Source organism: Centropristis striata, chromosome 13 (assembly GCF_030273125.1).
Source record: "Centropristis striata isolate RG_2023a ecotype Rhode Island chromosome 13, C.striata_1.0, whole genome shotgun sequence".
NCBI classification, from domain to species: domain Eukaryota; kingdom Metazoa; phylum Chordata; class Actinopteri; order Perciformes; family Serranidae; genus Centropristis; species Centropristis striata.
The window spans coordinates 18,390,582-18,405,478 of NC_081529.1; the positions used below are offsets into that span (position 1 = coordinate 18,390,582).

Genomic DNA, 14,897 nt, shown 5'->3' on the forward strand with positions numbered 1-14,897 from the left:
GATCTGAATACTTTTTCCACCACTGCATACATCAGCCTATGAATTAACAGAACAAATAAAACAATTTATTACACCGAATACATGAGAATAATGCATGATGAAACACAGGATGAGAATATACATGTCCATTATCACTACAGACCCATACATTTGCAACAACAAAAAAACGTCCAAAGCATGAGCAAACATCCAATCAGTGTCATGTGGGTAATTAATTTTAATAATAATGAGAACTACAACCACCAGAAAAACAAAAAAAGTCTTCAACTGAAAATCACATAAATAAAAATATCTCTCATGTCTGTCAAAAAGCAGCAGCTGTAAATCTGAAAAACAAACCAGCAGAAAATGGCAGAAAACGTATAACCCTCCCTCTCCCTCCTGCTCCTTCCTCTTTGTCTCCACTGTCCCTCTGCCCCCCTCCTGCACAGCATTCATGCCTCTTTTTTTCCTTTTTTTTCTATTCCATTCACTGTGCTATGCTACCAAGCAAAGCTACAGCAGCTAACAGGCCCGGCTAACCCACCCACAGCAGGCTTCTCCTCCACACAGAGCCCTGTGTGTTTGGATGCATTGACGTCATGACTGACGCACGGCAGCCTGGAGTGGCCGGCTCCATCAAAGGCCTGTATGCTCAGGCTTGAACAGAGATATTATTAGCCAGCAGAGGGAGAGATACACAGAGTGAATGGGAGGAGGGGGGAGGGAGGGCGAGAGGGGATGTGGGGGGAGCATTTTGAGTGAACAGCAGAATAATATGCTGTCACTGTTTGTTCTCAGAGTCACAGGAAAATAACTGGAGATATGACTCCAGATCGTGCAGGTAGTTTATGTTTTTGCTATTTTTGTTATTTGGTTTACATTTTACATGAATGAAAAAGCAACAGATTACTTGTTTACAGGGCAGCTGGAGCCTGAAGAGGCCTTTGATTGATTACACACAGGCAGCAACCTCCAGGTCTGAGCAGTGAGGCAAACCAGGAGGAGCCTTAAGCTGCATTCTACCAAAAATTCCAACAGGAGGCGCTAATAAAGATTGCAGAAGCATTTGGGTCCATTCATTTCAATACAAAATGGGAAAACTTTTCACTTGATTTATTACCTCAGAAAAAAGTTTTTGGACAACACTATGGTCTCAAGGCTAGTAAAAAATCTTCTTCAAGACAATTTGATGTTAATAGTGTAAATAACGGCCCCATTTAGAAGAAAATAGAAGATAAAGAATCATATGATTTGGGCGTGGCTACCTTTGATTGACAGGTGGCTAACAAGGCGAGCCATTATTAGAAGACAAGAAAAGCAATGCATATCCACAACACTGTCAATAAAGTTTAAAAAAAAAAAGAAAGAAAAGAAAAGAAGGATGTTTACCGGTTTGGTCTCATAACTTTGACCCTTTCACTGTATTTTTACTTAATGACAGTTTATTCAAACATTTGTTCATTAAAAATGTCTTGTTCAGCGTTTGGTTGGACTAACAGACAATCCAAAGAGTCGCTGTTCATTTTTTCAGGTAAGTAACGTACATTTTGTTTGCTAGCCTAAACTAACATCCCAGTTAATGCTAACATGAATTAGCAGCGGCTTCTCTCAGTCAGGTTGAGGTGTAGAGAGGCGTGTAGTCAGTGATCAGATCCCTCTCGCTCCTCCACAGTCCAAATAAGTCTGCTCCCCGTATCGGAAACAAGATGGCAACGAGTGAACGCTGAACTTGATGCTTCAAACGGGCCACAAACCAATAGGTGACGTCATGGTCAATGCGTCCAATATTTATACAGTCTATGATCACTCTCACCTCAAGGTCCATTTAATAGAATAATAATTATAATGATAACAGAAACCAAAATATCTCAATAAACATTGTTTACATTTTATTATAACTCCATTTTGAATCATTTCAATCAGTATTTAGCGCAGTGGTGTTCTTTACCTCTCACAGATCATGTTCAATGAGAATAATTCATTAGTTTTTCATGTCATCACGCCTTGATAGTAAACACTATGCAATGTTTAGAACCAGAAATACACAAAAGTTAACAGGTGAAAATGAGCAAGATGCATGTGTGTGCATCTACACAGCACATTTTTTATGTTGATTACACTTATTAAGCCAAGTAGAAGAAGTTTAAAAAAATACTTTTAACTATTTTTTAAAGTTGAAATGAGTCAATTTGACCCGCAACATAACAGGAGGGTTAAAAACAGCAGCTTACAATGAGAATGATGGCACAAGGCTAAAAATTATTCTTATATATATATATATCTATATATAGATATATATACATATATAGATATATATATAAAGAAAAACAATAAAAGACAGAGCAGGAGCAATCACAAGATATTCTCAGATACACAGGAAAAAAAAGGTCAAAGGAGTAAAAAAGTAAAAAGGAGTGGTGATACAAAAGCATTACATAAAAGCAAGTCTAGAAAAGTGGGTTTGAAGAAGCGATTTAAAAGAAGTTACTGACTCATTTAGTAAATGTTTTGGAGCTTTTGGATCATATCACATGACAATAACAACTTAACATCTCGTGGAACTGAAGCTGTTCGAGTTGTAATTTAAATTTCATCTTTTCATTTTTGACCTTGGAATCAGCAGCATATGACATCCAGGGTTCAGTGTATTCATCCATTCAGTTACAATACAGTTAACTTCAAGGTTATAATTAACTTCAAGGATTATATCAAAATATCAGTTTTCAGATATTTAATGATATTAGGTTATTTTTGTCAGCCACTACAACCAAGGCTGATGTGCCTCTACAACAACATCAGACAAATGTCCTGAGAAAATACACTTCTTTTATTTTACCCACACAAAATACAATTCTGAGCAAGCAAGATGTTTTTTTTGTTTGTTTTTTTTAATGTCATTCTTACAGAAGAGGAATAGGGCCAGGTTGGAGAAAACAATAATGAGAGGAGTAAAAAAAATAATTTCAGTAACCACTTCAAGAAAAAAATCTAAATGCTGAGAATAAAGCAGAAATACAATGTTGAGAATAAAGGTTTGAGTTGGGTAAAGTAGATTGCAAGTTACAACCTGATTTTCCTCAATACGTCTAATATATGTCTAAAAAATTCACATAAATGACATAAAAGCAGATATTCCTGAAACAATACTAACACGAATAGCTGATTTACATGTAGAGGAATTTTAGTTCTGCTACGCCCTTATATATTGTGGTTATTGCTCATTTTAATGACATTGATGAAAATATCACTGTTTTCAGAGAAACGGCACGTCTCTCCGAACAGTTAGGTAGACTGTAGGCTACAACCTGATTTTCATTTCGACTTTTTTCTCGAAGTGCATAATGAACATTATTTATTATTTTTCACCTGGCCCTAATCCTCTTCTGTACATTCCAGATTTGGGGGTATTGTTATATTATTAAAAAAAAATAATATCACACTTTACGTACAAAGTGCATTTCACATGCAAAATGAAGCTCAAACATTAAGACTAAATCAAAGGTAAAATTGATGTATTCGAAGTATAGAAAATATATTCGTATGATAATCAAAAATGCATACATAGGGGTTTAGTCAATGAACACGTAAATGCTTGATTCATTACACTCCCTATGAGGTACCAGCCTACTACTCATGCAGTATACTGCTTCAGTATAAACAGAAATATATATTGCCTGTAGCATCTGTGATGTGTGAGTGGCTTCACTGAAAACATGAAAATGAGTGAACAGATAGAGACACAAAGTTGAGTTCAACTATATAGAAGTATAGGGGCATGATGTGTGGAGTATGACAATCATAGGTCAGCTTATGAAGAGCACACATGATGAGATATGTGCTTTCAAATTTAATACACAACCCATATAAGCTGATGCTAGTGTTGAAAGCTTACAGGGTATTAATGAAATGCTAAAATAGACAGAAAAAAATGCCTCTCTCTGCATTAGTATGGACATGACCTTAGACTGCTGAGTGAGTCATCTGTCATAATGTGTTGCTGTACTTGATTAAACTGTGCAAGAGGTAGCACCATGATGTGAAAAAAGCAGCTTTAAACCCCACCGTGTGAAGGATGAGTAGGGAACACTGCTCACACGACACCAAACACCTGATGCTGAGAGGAGACTATCGAAGCATGTTCTATCAGGGTCTGATACTTGCTGTCATATCATTAACTTGCTGGCTGACCATTATTTTGTTTCACTGCAGTTCATTCCTCAAAACACTGTATAAGAATCATATATGTGACCAGTGGTTGAATGTAACTAATTACATTTACTCAAGTACTGTACTTAAGTAAGTACAATTCTGAGGTTCTCGTTCTTTATTTGAGTATTTCCATTTTATGTAACTTTACACTTCTACTTCACTACATTTTGAGGCAACTATTGTACTTTTTACTCCACTACATTTAGCTGACAGCTGTAGTTTCTTTGCAGGTCGAGATTTAACCCAAGAAAGTGGTTCATTTTAGAGTGATAGGACTTTTTTCTTTTCTTTTTTTAATAAAACCTCATAACAGTATATCAAGTAGTTAAAATGAGCCCTACATTGAGAAAATTAAAATGCTGCTTACGTAAATGCATCGATATTAATAATCTAATAATGTATTTGGAATATATAAAACAATCTGAGTGGTTACTGTACTTAAAGTACATTTTGATGCTGATACTTTTGTACTTTTACTTAAGTAAGTTTTGAATGCAGGACTTTTACTTGTAGTGGAGTCATTTCATGTGGTATTAGTACTTTTACTGAAGCAAAGGATCTGAACACTTCCACCACTATATGTAACCATGTTAGCTTACTTAATGCAGACAAGGTCCACAACAAAATAATTTATAACTGATATGACTGTATCTGCACCCACAACTTTAGTCATTCGTACTTAGTGAGTCAGTGGGTTTAACAATAGAGAGCCTGTAATAATAAGCGATGATCTACAAACTGATATTAACACCTATGATTAACACCTACACTATCCATCCATCCATTATCCTTTACCACTTATCAAAACTCGGGTCGCAGAGGGCTGGTGATGATCCCAGCTGACATTTGGCGAGAGGCGGGGTACACCTGGACAGGTCAACAGACTGTCGCAGGGCTGACACAATGACAATGTGAAAAAATTTGAATTATCACCTGAATCAGCAGCTTGCCTCAGCTTTACAGAGCTATAGAGAGTATAGTTCAGTGTTTAGCTGTCTGGCTGTAAGTTTACTATTTTGGTTCACTCTCACCGCTCTCATAGTGTTGTTTTCAGTGAAAAAGCTTCATATTGCGGTAGATGGATACCTTGAGACACAAGAACCTGTTCACCTGTTCAAGAGCACACTGTCCCAGATCCTCGGCCTCAGCGACCCTCTGTCACGGCTGAAAGCGAGGAACGTCTCTGTTCTTGAAATGTGTTCAGGAGAAGTACACACAACCGAGTTCTATTGGCCAGTTACCAATGACTAGACAGGCCAACAGCTGTCAGAGTCTCGTTTGAAGGTTGTGATACACAATGTGTGTGTTGTTCTCACAGACACGTATCTATGAACTACAAAGCCTAAACATGATAACTTCTGTGGGAAGACAAACCAAACTGTCTCAGGTCTGTCTGTGGGAAAGACGAAAGCTACAGTGGAGAAAAACACATTGGCTGTCTGCCTTCTTATAATCATTTAAATATAACATATGTATGGCGATTTATTTTTTTCCTTTGACATATATTTATATAGGGCTACACGCTGATGTAGTGGTTAGCACTCTTGCCTCACAGCAAAAAAGTCGCAGGTTTGGAGGTTCTGTGTTCTCTGGCCAAAGACATGAAGCTGAGGTTGGTGACTCAAAATTGCCTGTAGGTGTGAATAACAGGGTGAGTGGTTGTATGTCATGTGTGGGCCCTGCAATTGTCTGTACCCTGCCTCGCGTCCAATGTCAGCTGCAATTGTCAGCCATTCAGGATAATGAATAATAGTATACATTTTTCAAACTTAACTTGCCACGTGACCGAACTCCAGAGGATTGAAGCCCTGCCCTCTGCCAAACCATCTCACCAGTCTGCACTTCACATCACAGCCTAAACCATTTATTTGAAATACAGTGACTGATCAGTAGGGTTGAGTTCAATGCAACGAGTATCGAGTACAGATGATGTAAATGTATGAGAGTGTAATGTTGGTCAGGGAAGGAGAGAAACGCCAGCTTTACCCTCAGCATCAGGTTGTGGTGTGAAGTCACATCATCCTAGCTGACTTGTGTGAAATATAAGCCTGGTCTCTGGAGTGTGTCAGGAAGAGTCTTGGCGGCAATAAGGCAGATGTTGCAAACCTAACTGACTCATTATGTACTACCATGTATACCTGGTGTATATATGTTGCAAAACATGTTATAGAACTGCAGATACAGAAACTGATGATTCTCTTTTGATCTTTTAATTGTGTTGTTTTGTGGAGATCCGCAGTAAAGCTGACTTTTGAGTTGACTTTCTTGATTTTTTAAAGTAGATTGGGACTGTTTTGGGGTTGTGTGGATGAAAACATGAAGCTGACTATTTGCAGGGTGGTTGATCTGGTAGTGGTAGTTTAATTCTGTCCGTTCCGTAAATATTTTTTTTAATAAATAATAGATGTAGCAACTTCTGATCAACCCATATCAATTTCAGGTTTAAAATGTCAAGGTGTGGTTAATCACTAAACATCCTGCCCGCTTTTAATTAGAATTGGGGGTGGGGGGAAGGAGATTTTTAGGGGGAGATACAGTCCTGTTCACCTGCTATCACCCCCTAAAACTCCACTGGCCTCCACCCTGAATTCAATGTCAAAGGGGGTGGAATGCTAAGGGGTTTTAAAAGATGTAAGTATTTTAAAATGATTCTAATTGTCATTAAACATCATAATAAAAAAAGAATGCTCCTCAGCTCGGAACTCCTCACTTAGGGCAACAAAATGCTCATAACCCATGCATCGGTTAATTGGCTGTGGCCTGTATTTGTTATCACTGAAGTAGGAGTCCCTCTGGTGGCGGCATGCAGAGATCCATCCCAAAAATCTTTTACCTGTGCTTGTAGTCATGAAATAAACATGTGACAGTAATTTCCTTGGCTTTGCTCCAGCTCATTTAATTTCAAATGAAATCATTAAAGAGCTGTCTTTCAGCATTAAGGTTGCTCGGGGGTATTAACATATAGGGGAGAGTGAGGTAAGATGAGACACTTTTTACTTATGTTGGTCCCGAGGCAAGGCAAAATGAGACAGAAGGAAAATATAAACATCTACCCTTTTCAGGATGTCTTCTGTCAGTTGAAATCAGTTTTCATCTTTGACTAAGAGCCATAAAAATATGACATCTAAAAAATAGACAAATTTAATTTTATTCATATATACTGGTGTTGGGCGCCGCACACTGTTTTAGATAACATGTTTATCTAGGCCTATTCAATTACCACACAGTGGCATTTTGAGCATCAGACTTTTTCTTTTTTCAGGTTCTCACATCTTTTACATGTGTTCCTATCCAGAAACTTCCCCTGGATGTGCATCTATCAAAGCAAACTATTTTGCTTTGATATTCATTTATGCATTCTTTTATGCAATTATGCAAAGTCTGTTTTTTTTTGCAAACTGTTCATCCCACATTTAAAAGTACTAATACCTCACTGTGAAATTACTCCACTACAAGTAAAAGTCCTGCATTCAAAACTAACTTGTTGTACTTCCACCACTGTATGTAACCATGTTAGCTTACTTAATGCAGACAACGTCCACAACAAAATAATTTATAACTGAGATATGACTGTATCTGCACCCACAACTTTAGTCATTCGTACTTAGTGAGTCAATGGTATTAACAATAGAGAGCCTGTAATAATAAGCAATGATCTGCAAACTGATATTAACACCTATTGTGTATTTGTGTAATTAAATAATCATAGTTTTCTGTTAACTTGTAAAATACACTAGACTTCTCCGTATTTCTTTCAACATCAACCCTGTTGGAGTGAACTGACTCCAGGAGATGGCAGTAATGCAACGTCAAGGATGCCAACGGCCGTGAAATCTCGAAGAAGAAGAAGAAGCAGCAGAAGAAGCAGACGAAGAAGAAGAAGAAGAAGCAACACTACCATAAGCTAGCCATAACGACGAGTTGCTAACCAATTTGTGAGACTTGACAAAACACAATAGTAAAAAATAAGCCTGAGGAGCGAGCGACACGTTTACCGCGGCCAGCGGGTCATGCAGCTCTCTAAAAGGTAATGAGCCGTAAAGCCTCGGGGTCTCGGCTCAGCGGCGCCCACAAACTGCAGCCACACTGGAACGACTGGCAACCCAGGTTGGTGCTCTCCCCCTCAGGAAGCTGGTCACAATGACCCGCTGCCTCCTCGGGCCTACGCTCTATAGCTCTATTAAGTTGTATCCACGTAGGAGGGAAATACTTCATGTCTCTGGACTATAACATTAAATGCTCACAACGACCTGTATGTCTTCTAAACCTTGCTATTGTCACAGCTTGTCACAAAACGCTGTTGACTGCTGAGCCTGGTGCTAACATTAGCTCATTTTGTTTAGACAGCATTGATTAGCTAACTAAATGTTGCCAGCTCTCTGCCAACCCAATCAACGCTAATGACTAATTGACAACAAGCGATACATGTTAACAAAAATGGTAATGACGTCCCATAAGCTATGAAGAACCAATTAAGTGGCTTTGAATACAAGGTGATACCTATTCTTAATGAGCTGTATTAGTTTAGCGAGTTAGCTTCACCGCGCTCCTGGTGGCGCTGGCTAACGGTAGCCAGTTAGCAGGGGAAGAGAAGAGACGCCACCCTGCCGTAACGTTATTAACTTCCAAAAGAACTTCCGGATATATGTTTATGAAACATTTACATACACGTGTGTGAAAGTGGTGGTCTTCTGACTGTACGAGTTGATAATAAATAACAGCATAAGTCGGCACAGCAGTAATGTGAGCATCAGACGCTTGACTCACATGTGTTACGTTCCTCAAGACAGTTGTAACATCAGATGTCACTGTTCAATCATTAGTTTAGAGGGAGGGGGGACGTACTACCTCAGGGCCCCAGTCAGCGGCCCTAGAGGGACCCTGGTTAACTTTGTGAATATTAGCCTGTCGAAATTTGAATTCATAGCACCACCAATGCACAACATGAACTGTAGAGGAGTCTGTATGGATCCTGCGTCTTGACAGAGGGACTCTGCGACAAAGTCTGCGAAGAGCACCTTTAATGTTTCGAGCTGACATTATGCTTACAGTGAACATATTCCTGGGCAAATTTGAATGTCGGTGCCATAACGTTAGGAAATATCTATTGCAAAACAGATTTTCATGTTTCCTTCATTATAGGACAGTGTCAGACCTGTTGTATTTCTATTCTATTTATATTTTTCCTATTCTTTAAAGAAGTGGGTGGAACGCAATTGTTTTTTCTTGTAGTTGAGGCAAAGGACGCTCGGTGAGAACGAGCACAGAATCTGAAGAAGAAAGCCTGGGTTAACGGAGAAAGTTAATAACCACCATTGTGGTACCCTTTATCAACTCCATGGGATCAAATAAGGGTCATTAATACTTAAAGTTTTCCAACGTGAAACCGTAAAACAATTGGTCTCTTTTGTTTCAATCCATGTATTTAGAGTTGACAGTGTGTCATCCAGCCAGGACGGAGTGAAGTCCACAGAACTCTGTTCAGCAGCGTTGTACGACGTGTTGCCCTCCAGCTGCCCCGACCAGCCAGCGGTGCCCAGCGATGCCTACGTTGCTGCAGATGCACACCAGGAAGAGGGTGAGGCCCCCCAGCCTGAATTTCTTACTAAGCATGTTAAGTTTGCTCTGATATAATAATGACATAAGTGTCGAGGAACTACACACTAAATTATGTTTTTAAATTTTGCATTGTGCACATGACAGATTGTCATAAAATCAGATTTTTCTGCTCAAAATTGGCTTGTATCTTTCTGCTTGGATTTGAAAGTGGGCTTCAGGAGAATTCTTTGGACCTTGCCTAACCAGGACAAAAACAGGTTGTTACCTATGTAAATGCCCCTCCACCTGACTGTGGTAGCTGTGGCAAGTCTATAAAGCAGAACACTGGCAAACTGTATCCCTTGTGTGAACTGCTGGTAAGGTTAGCATTAGCAAGCCTGATAAGCACTGGAGAAAAAAACAACATACTACATGAACAAGATATATTTCCTTCAGTGACGGTAAACACAACACATGGGCCCATCAGTGGGTGCACTCCTTTTCACACAGCCAGCAGGAAGGAGTATTACTATCAAATGGAGGGCAAAACGTTTGCTGGCTGGAGGAGGTGTCACCTTCAAAAAAAACCAATGATTTGTTAAAGAGATAAAGGCTTAAAAGAAAATATAGTAGACAAACCGACTTTTAATCAACTTTAGATTGCATTGATGTTGTGGTTCAACCATGTGGTTGAGGTAGGCGTACACACACTTGAATTGAGTGGAGCATCCGGCGTGTGCGCCTGCTGAGAAGCCGTTTATTTGTGTGCAGACTCCGCCTACTCAGCACACCACAGGCATATGCTAGCGTGGTAATGATGCAGACCCTGTAACTTCTGTATTCAGGGCATAACAATATATTTAGTGGTGACAACAGTAACTTTTTACTTTGATGAACAGCATGGCTATAGCTTCTTTATAGATCTATTCTGCTATATTGGTGTAATGAAGAGTCACTGAGCATGTTTACATGGACACTAATAAACTACTTATCTGATTTCTGAGTTACCAGATTAGTTTAAGTGCTCTTGTAAACAGCATAAACGGATATTCTTTTTAGGACAAAAGCCTTGTCGGATTATGTGAAATCCAATAAACACAACTAGTATTCCGTTTTGCGGCTGGGCTAATGACATCCTTCATCACATCACAGTTTGACAAATCTCGACATACTGAAATTCTCCCTCCATTTGTGATCTGAGAATTCCTTGAGCACCACTCCACCAATGGCAGATGCTTGCTGTATAAATGCTTCTTGCAAAGCTGACAACTCCCAGATAAGGACAGCCCTGACTGGTGGGACCGGTGTGTGCATGTAAATGTAGTCAATGTTATGCTGGCTTTGTTTTGTTTTTTACACAGAATCAAACAACAGTGGACTTAGGGGTGGGCGATATGGCCCTAAAAGATTATCACGATATTTCAGAGTATTTTTGCGATAACAATATTCTTGACGATATTAAAAAATCCTGAAAGATATATAGAAAATGATTTATTAGTCTGTATAAATAAATAAAAATCGTACAACAAAATAAAGATCAATCATAAATCTAAATGTAGTGTAAATTGCAAATCTCAGCAGTTGCCAAATACAAAAAAATTACGCTTGACTCTTGAGTATTCGCAAATAAATAAATAAAATAACCGTCCAGGGGGAAATTTTGTACATTTTATAGTACAATGTGATCAATCTTATCCACTTTGAGAGCTCATTGTGAGCAAACACCTCACATAACATTTCTCAGTCAACATGCTTTCCACTAGGACATGGAGTAGGCAGTCAGTGAGAGAAAAATAGCTGGCTAGGGGGGTCTGGGGGCATTCCCCCTGGTGCTTTTTATTTCTTCATAAAAGCCCAAATTTGGTGCCTCTCACACATTCTAATGCCACTATTACATCATATACACTGATCTTAATCATTGTCTATTTTAATTAATTATTGTAAAGGAGAATAAGGGTTCTTCTATGTTTTATTTAAGCCATCTTATTTTGACAGTCTTCTTGTAATTTCTGTGGTGGATTCTTGCTCTTATTTTGAAAGCTGCATTTGTTTAGCGACAGGAAGTAATGGTAGCTTTTTGTGATTAAAACAACTTTAATTGTTAGCTAATGTTAGCTCACGGCTAACGAACGGCATAATGCAGCAGTGTGTTCAGACCGTTTGGACCTCTGACGGCCCGGATAGGTTGATAGTATTTAGTTCGGCACACGCACACAGAGAGAGGTGGGTCGGGGTTTTGACTGACAGACGGGTGACAGACACTGCTGAGCAAAGACACAGCGTAAAATAACTTTATATAATGTATAGTGTAGATTTACTTTCAGTAGCTTGAAATGTGACATTAGTGCAGCACATGAGACTCTGGCGGGCCGCCATAGTCTAGGTAATTAATAGGAAATCCTTACGCCACTACGTCAAGAAGTAGGGAATGTTGCCAATATCATGATATGCATTTTTTTTACCCATAAAAAAATTATACCGGTATAATCGTGAACGATACGATATGGCACACCCCTAAGTGGACTATTGCTGCCCCCAGAGCAAAAGGGTCATCAATTGTAAACAACAATGTTGGTTTCTTGTGTGTTTGCAAGCCAATCCACACCGCCCAACCTGCAAAAGTATGAATTAACCAACCAGCTGAACCCAATCTGTAAATTGCTAACTTTATGCAGTCATCAGAAGACTTTGTTTGGTCCAACATGCCAGCTGTCCCTCTTACAGAGGCTCAGTTACAACTTCTGTTTTTGGCAGCGAAAGGGAGTAAAGGTGCACAAATCCTGCCTCGAACAGGCTGTGGGTTTAACACTGATACTGACAGCCTCTACTCTGTTTTGGGCCTGGTTTGTTTGTTTGTTTGTCTGTTTGTGAACAGGATTACAGAAAAACTACTGGCCTGAATTTTGTGAAACGCTGTTGCGAGATACATTGTGAGATAGGATTTTTTTCCCCTGCAAATTTCATGTGAATGTCCCCTCCAAAGAGGTCAGTGCTCTGAGTGCCCTTCGAGTTTTTACTTCTTTTGCTCTGCAACTGCCAAAATTTGTGTAAACTGATCTTACATGAGATCTCATCAATTTGGCCTATTTACAGTGGTTTGCAGTGTAATAAACTAAAAGATTATTAATTGAGTGATAATCTTGCGTTGTGCTGTTGCTGTTTTTGGGTTCATCTGATGGTATTCGATTCAGATTTAAGACATGTTAGAAGTGGAGCAGAAATGTTGCATTGGGTGACTCCCCAATCTCTATGTGGATGACATATTTGTTGAAGCATACTTGAATATGTCTTACTACTCCATCAACTGGTATAACCAAATAGCCTGGATGTGGAAGCCCATACTCCATCTGTCCCTCCATGCACAAGTCACATCACATATTTAGGTATAAATATTTTCCCCAGGCTGTAAGAGCTTCTTGGACTCTGTTTCACTCTACTACTACTCAAAACAGTAACTGATGACCACCTATGCTGGATGGATAATCCCCCAACTATCCATTATGGGCAGAGTAGCAACTGTCTCCCTAAAACACATTATTTATTATTACAATGAACCCAAGTTAACCCACCCTCCCCTGGTTCAAATGTCTAGATTTAATCAACACTAAATTCTTCTGGAAATCCAGGACCCCAAGAATTAAGTGAACAATGCCACAAGAAACAATCATTCACACTTTTTCAACTACTCTGGCAAATCAACTTCAATACATCTATAAATGGATCCACTTGAATCAATCAAAATTCCTTGTTTCAAAATAATAACTATAGCCCCAACTCAGCCAGCCTGGTGGAAATTCCACAAAATCACAAACACCACTTTGACTCCAACTAAATCCACTGGAACAATACTGATTTTTTTGAGGAACCACTTCATTTCTGCGCATGGACAGATGTCTTTCATAATAACGTGCTGGTTTCCTTCCCCCTTATGGTCCAATACTCAGGAGCACAGAATTTCTAGAATATATGCAACTTTATTGATCTAAAAACAAAATGTAACATTACAGCCACAAACCTTGATCATCCTGCCTCAAGTTAATATCACTTGCTCAAAAAAACCTCTCCAAAATATACAGAATAATATCACAGTCTGACTAAACACTATTCATACCTTCAATAGCATGGAAATAAAACATATTTGTTAATCCAAATGCCAACTTATTGATGCAAAAACATATACTTTATGACAATAATGCCAAACATATAACTGGTAATATAGAAGATACTTATTAGAATATAATTACAATTCTGTAAGAGTTACAATATAATGCATTATACTGACAATATTACTATTCCTAATAAATATTGTCAATATTTGGCTTTGTAATGTCAGACATGCTTATGTCCTCTCGGCTTTCACGTAATGCGTCCAACATTGTTTGTCCTTTCAGATGGATATGAAGCTGGTCAAGGTGTCTGTGATACTACATTTGGTTGGAAGTCGGTGGGGCAAGAGTTGAGGCCCAATGACGTGACAACGGATTTGACTCCTTTTCAGCATGGAAACCGTGCTTTAGCTTCAAAGGACATGAGGAAATCGCAGGGTAAGCTCTGACAAACTCCCAGTATTTTAAGATATGATTTGGTGATGCAATAATAAGATGTTATAAGATAGGTTTGTTGGATTGAGGTGGAACGACGAACTGTATTTCTTTCAGGGCTATAGCTATATATTAATATGCAACTTTGAAATGATATTGAAAGAAAGACCACAGAATACCTCCAGTTAGCTAAATTAGCATCCTCATTGGAGCTGGGAAAAATTAAGATTACTAGATGCATCTGCATTCTGTCTCAGAAGATTATGTCTCAATCTGAAATACACAACCCTCCATCTAAATCGAAATGGATTCATGAGATGCCTAGAGATTCTTTAAAACGGAAAGATTTCTGCTCAAAAGGTTTTCCTGTTTATGTCCCGTAAACTGTTTACAAGACAGTTATACATTTCAGGAAACTCACATATGGCAAGGTTCAGTGTCTCCTTCATTGATTTGCATTGGGGATTGCATAGAAAATAGTTCAACTCTGGCAGTGGGCTTGTTGGATTGCCTGCACCTACATACCTACCTTCCTGCCAACTCGCCGCTCATTCAAAATTAATTTCTAGCCACGTCAAATGCTCCCCATCTGAAAAGACCTTAGTGGTGATGAGCATTTTGAGCCTG

The 14,897-nt window shown here is 38.9% G+C and overlaps 1 protein-coding gene across 1 annotated transcript in view; it reads left to right on the forward strand.

The window, feature by feature from the left end:
- Positions 1-8,075: 8,075 nt before the first annotated feature.
- Positions 8,076-14,897, forward strand: part of smg1 (SMG1 nonsense mediated mRNA decay associated PI3K related kinase) — a 49,755-nt gene continuing 42,933 nt past the window's right edge. Inside the window, exons 1-3 of the mRNA XM_059347626.1 lie at positions 8,076-8,298; positions 9,621-9,769; positions 14,121-14,273. Coding sequence (XP_059203609.1) covers positions 8,222-8,298; positions 9,621-9,769; positions 14,121-14,273 — 379 coding nt within the window. The 5' untranslated portion in view covers positions 8,076-8,221. The remainder of the gene's footprint in view (positions 8,299-9,620; positions 9,770-14,120; positions 14,274-14,897) is intronic.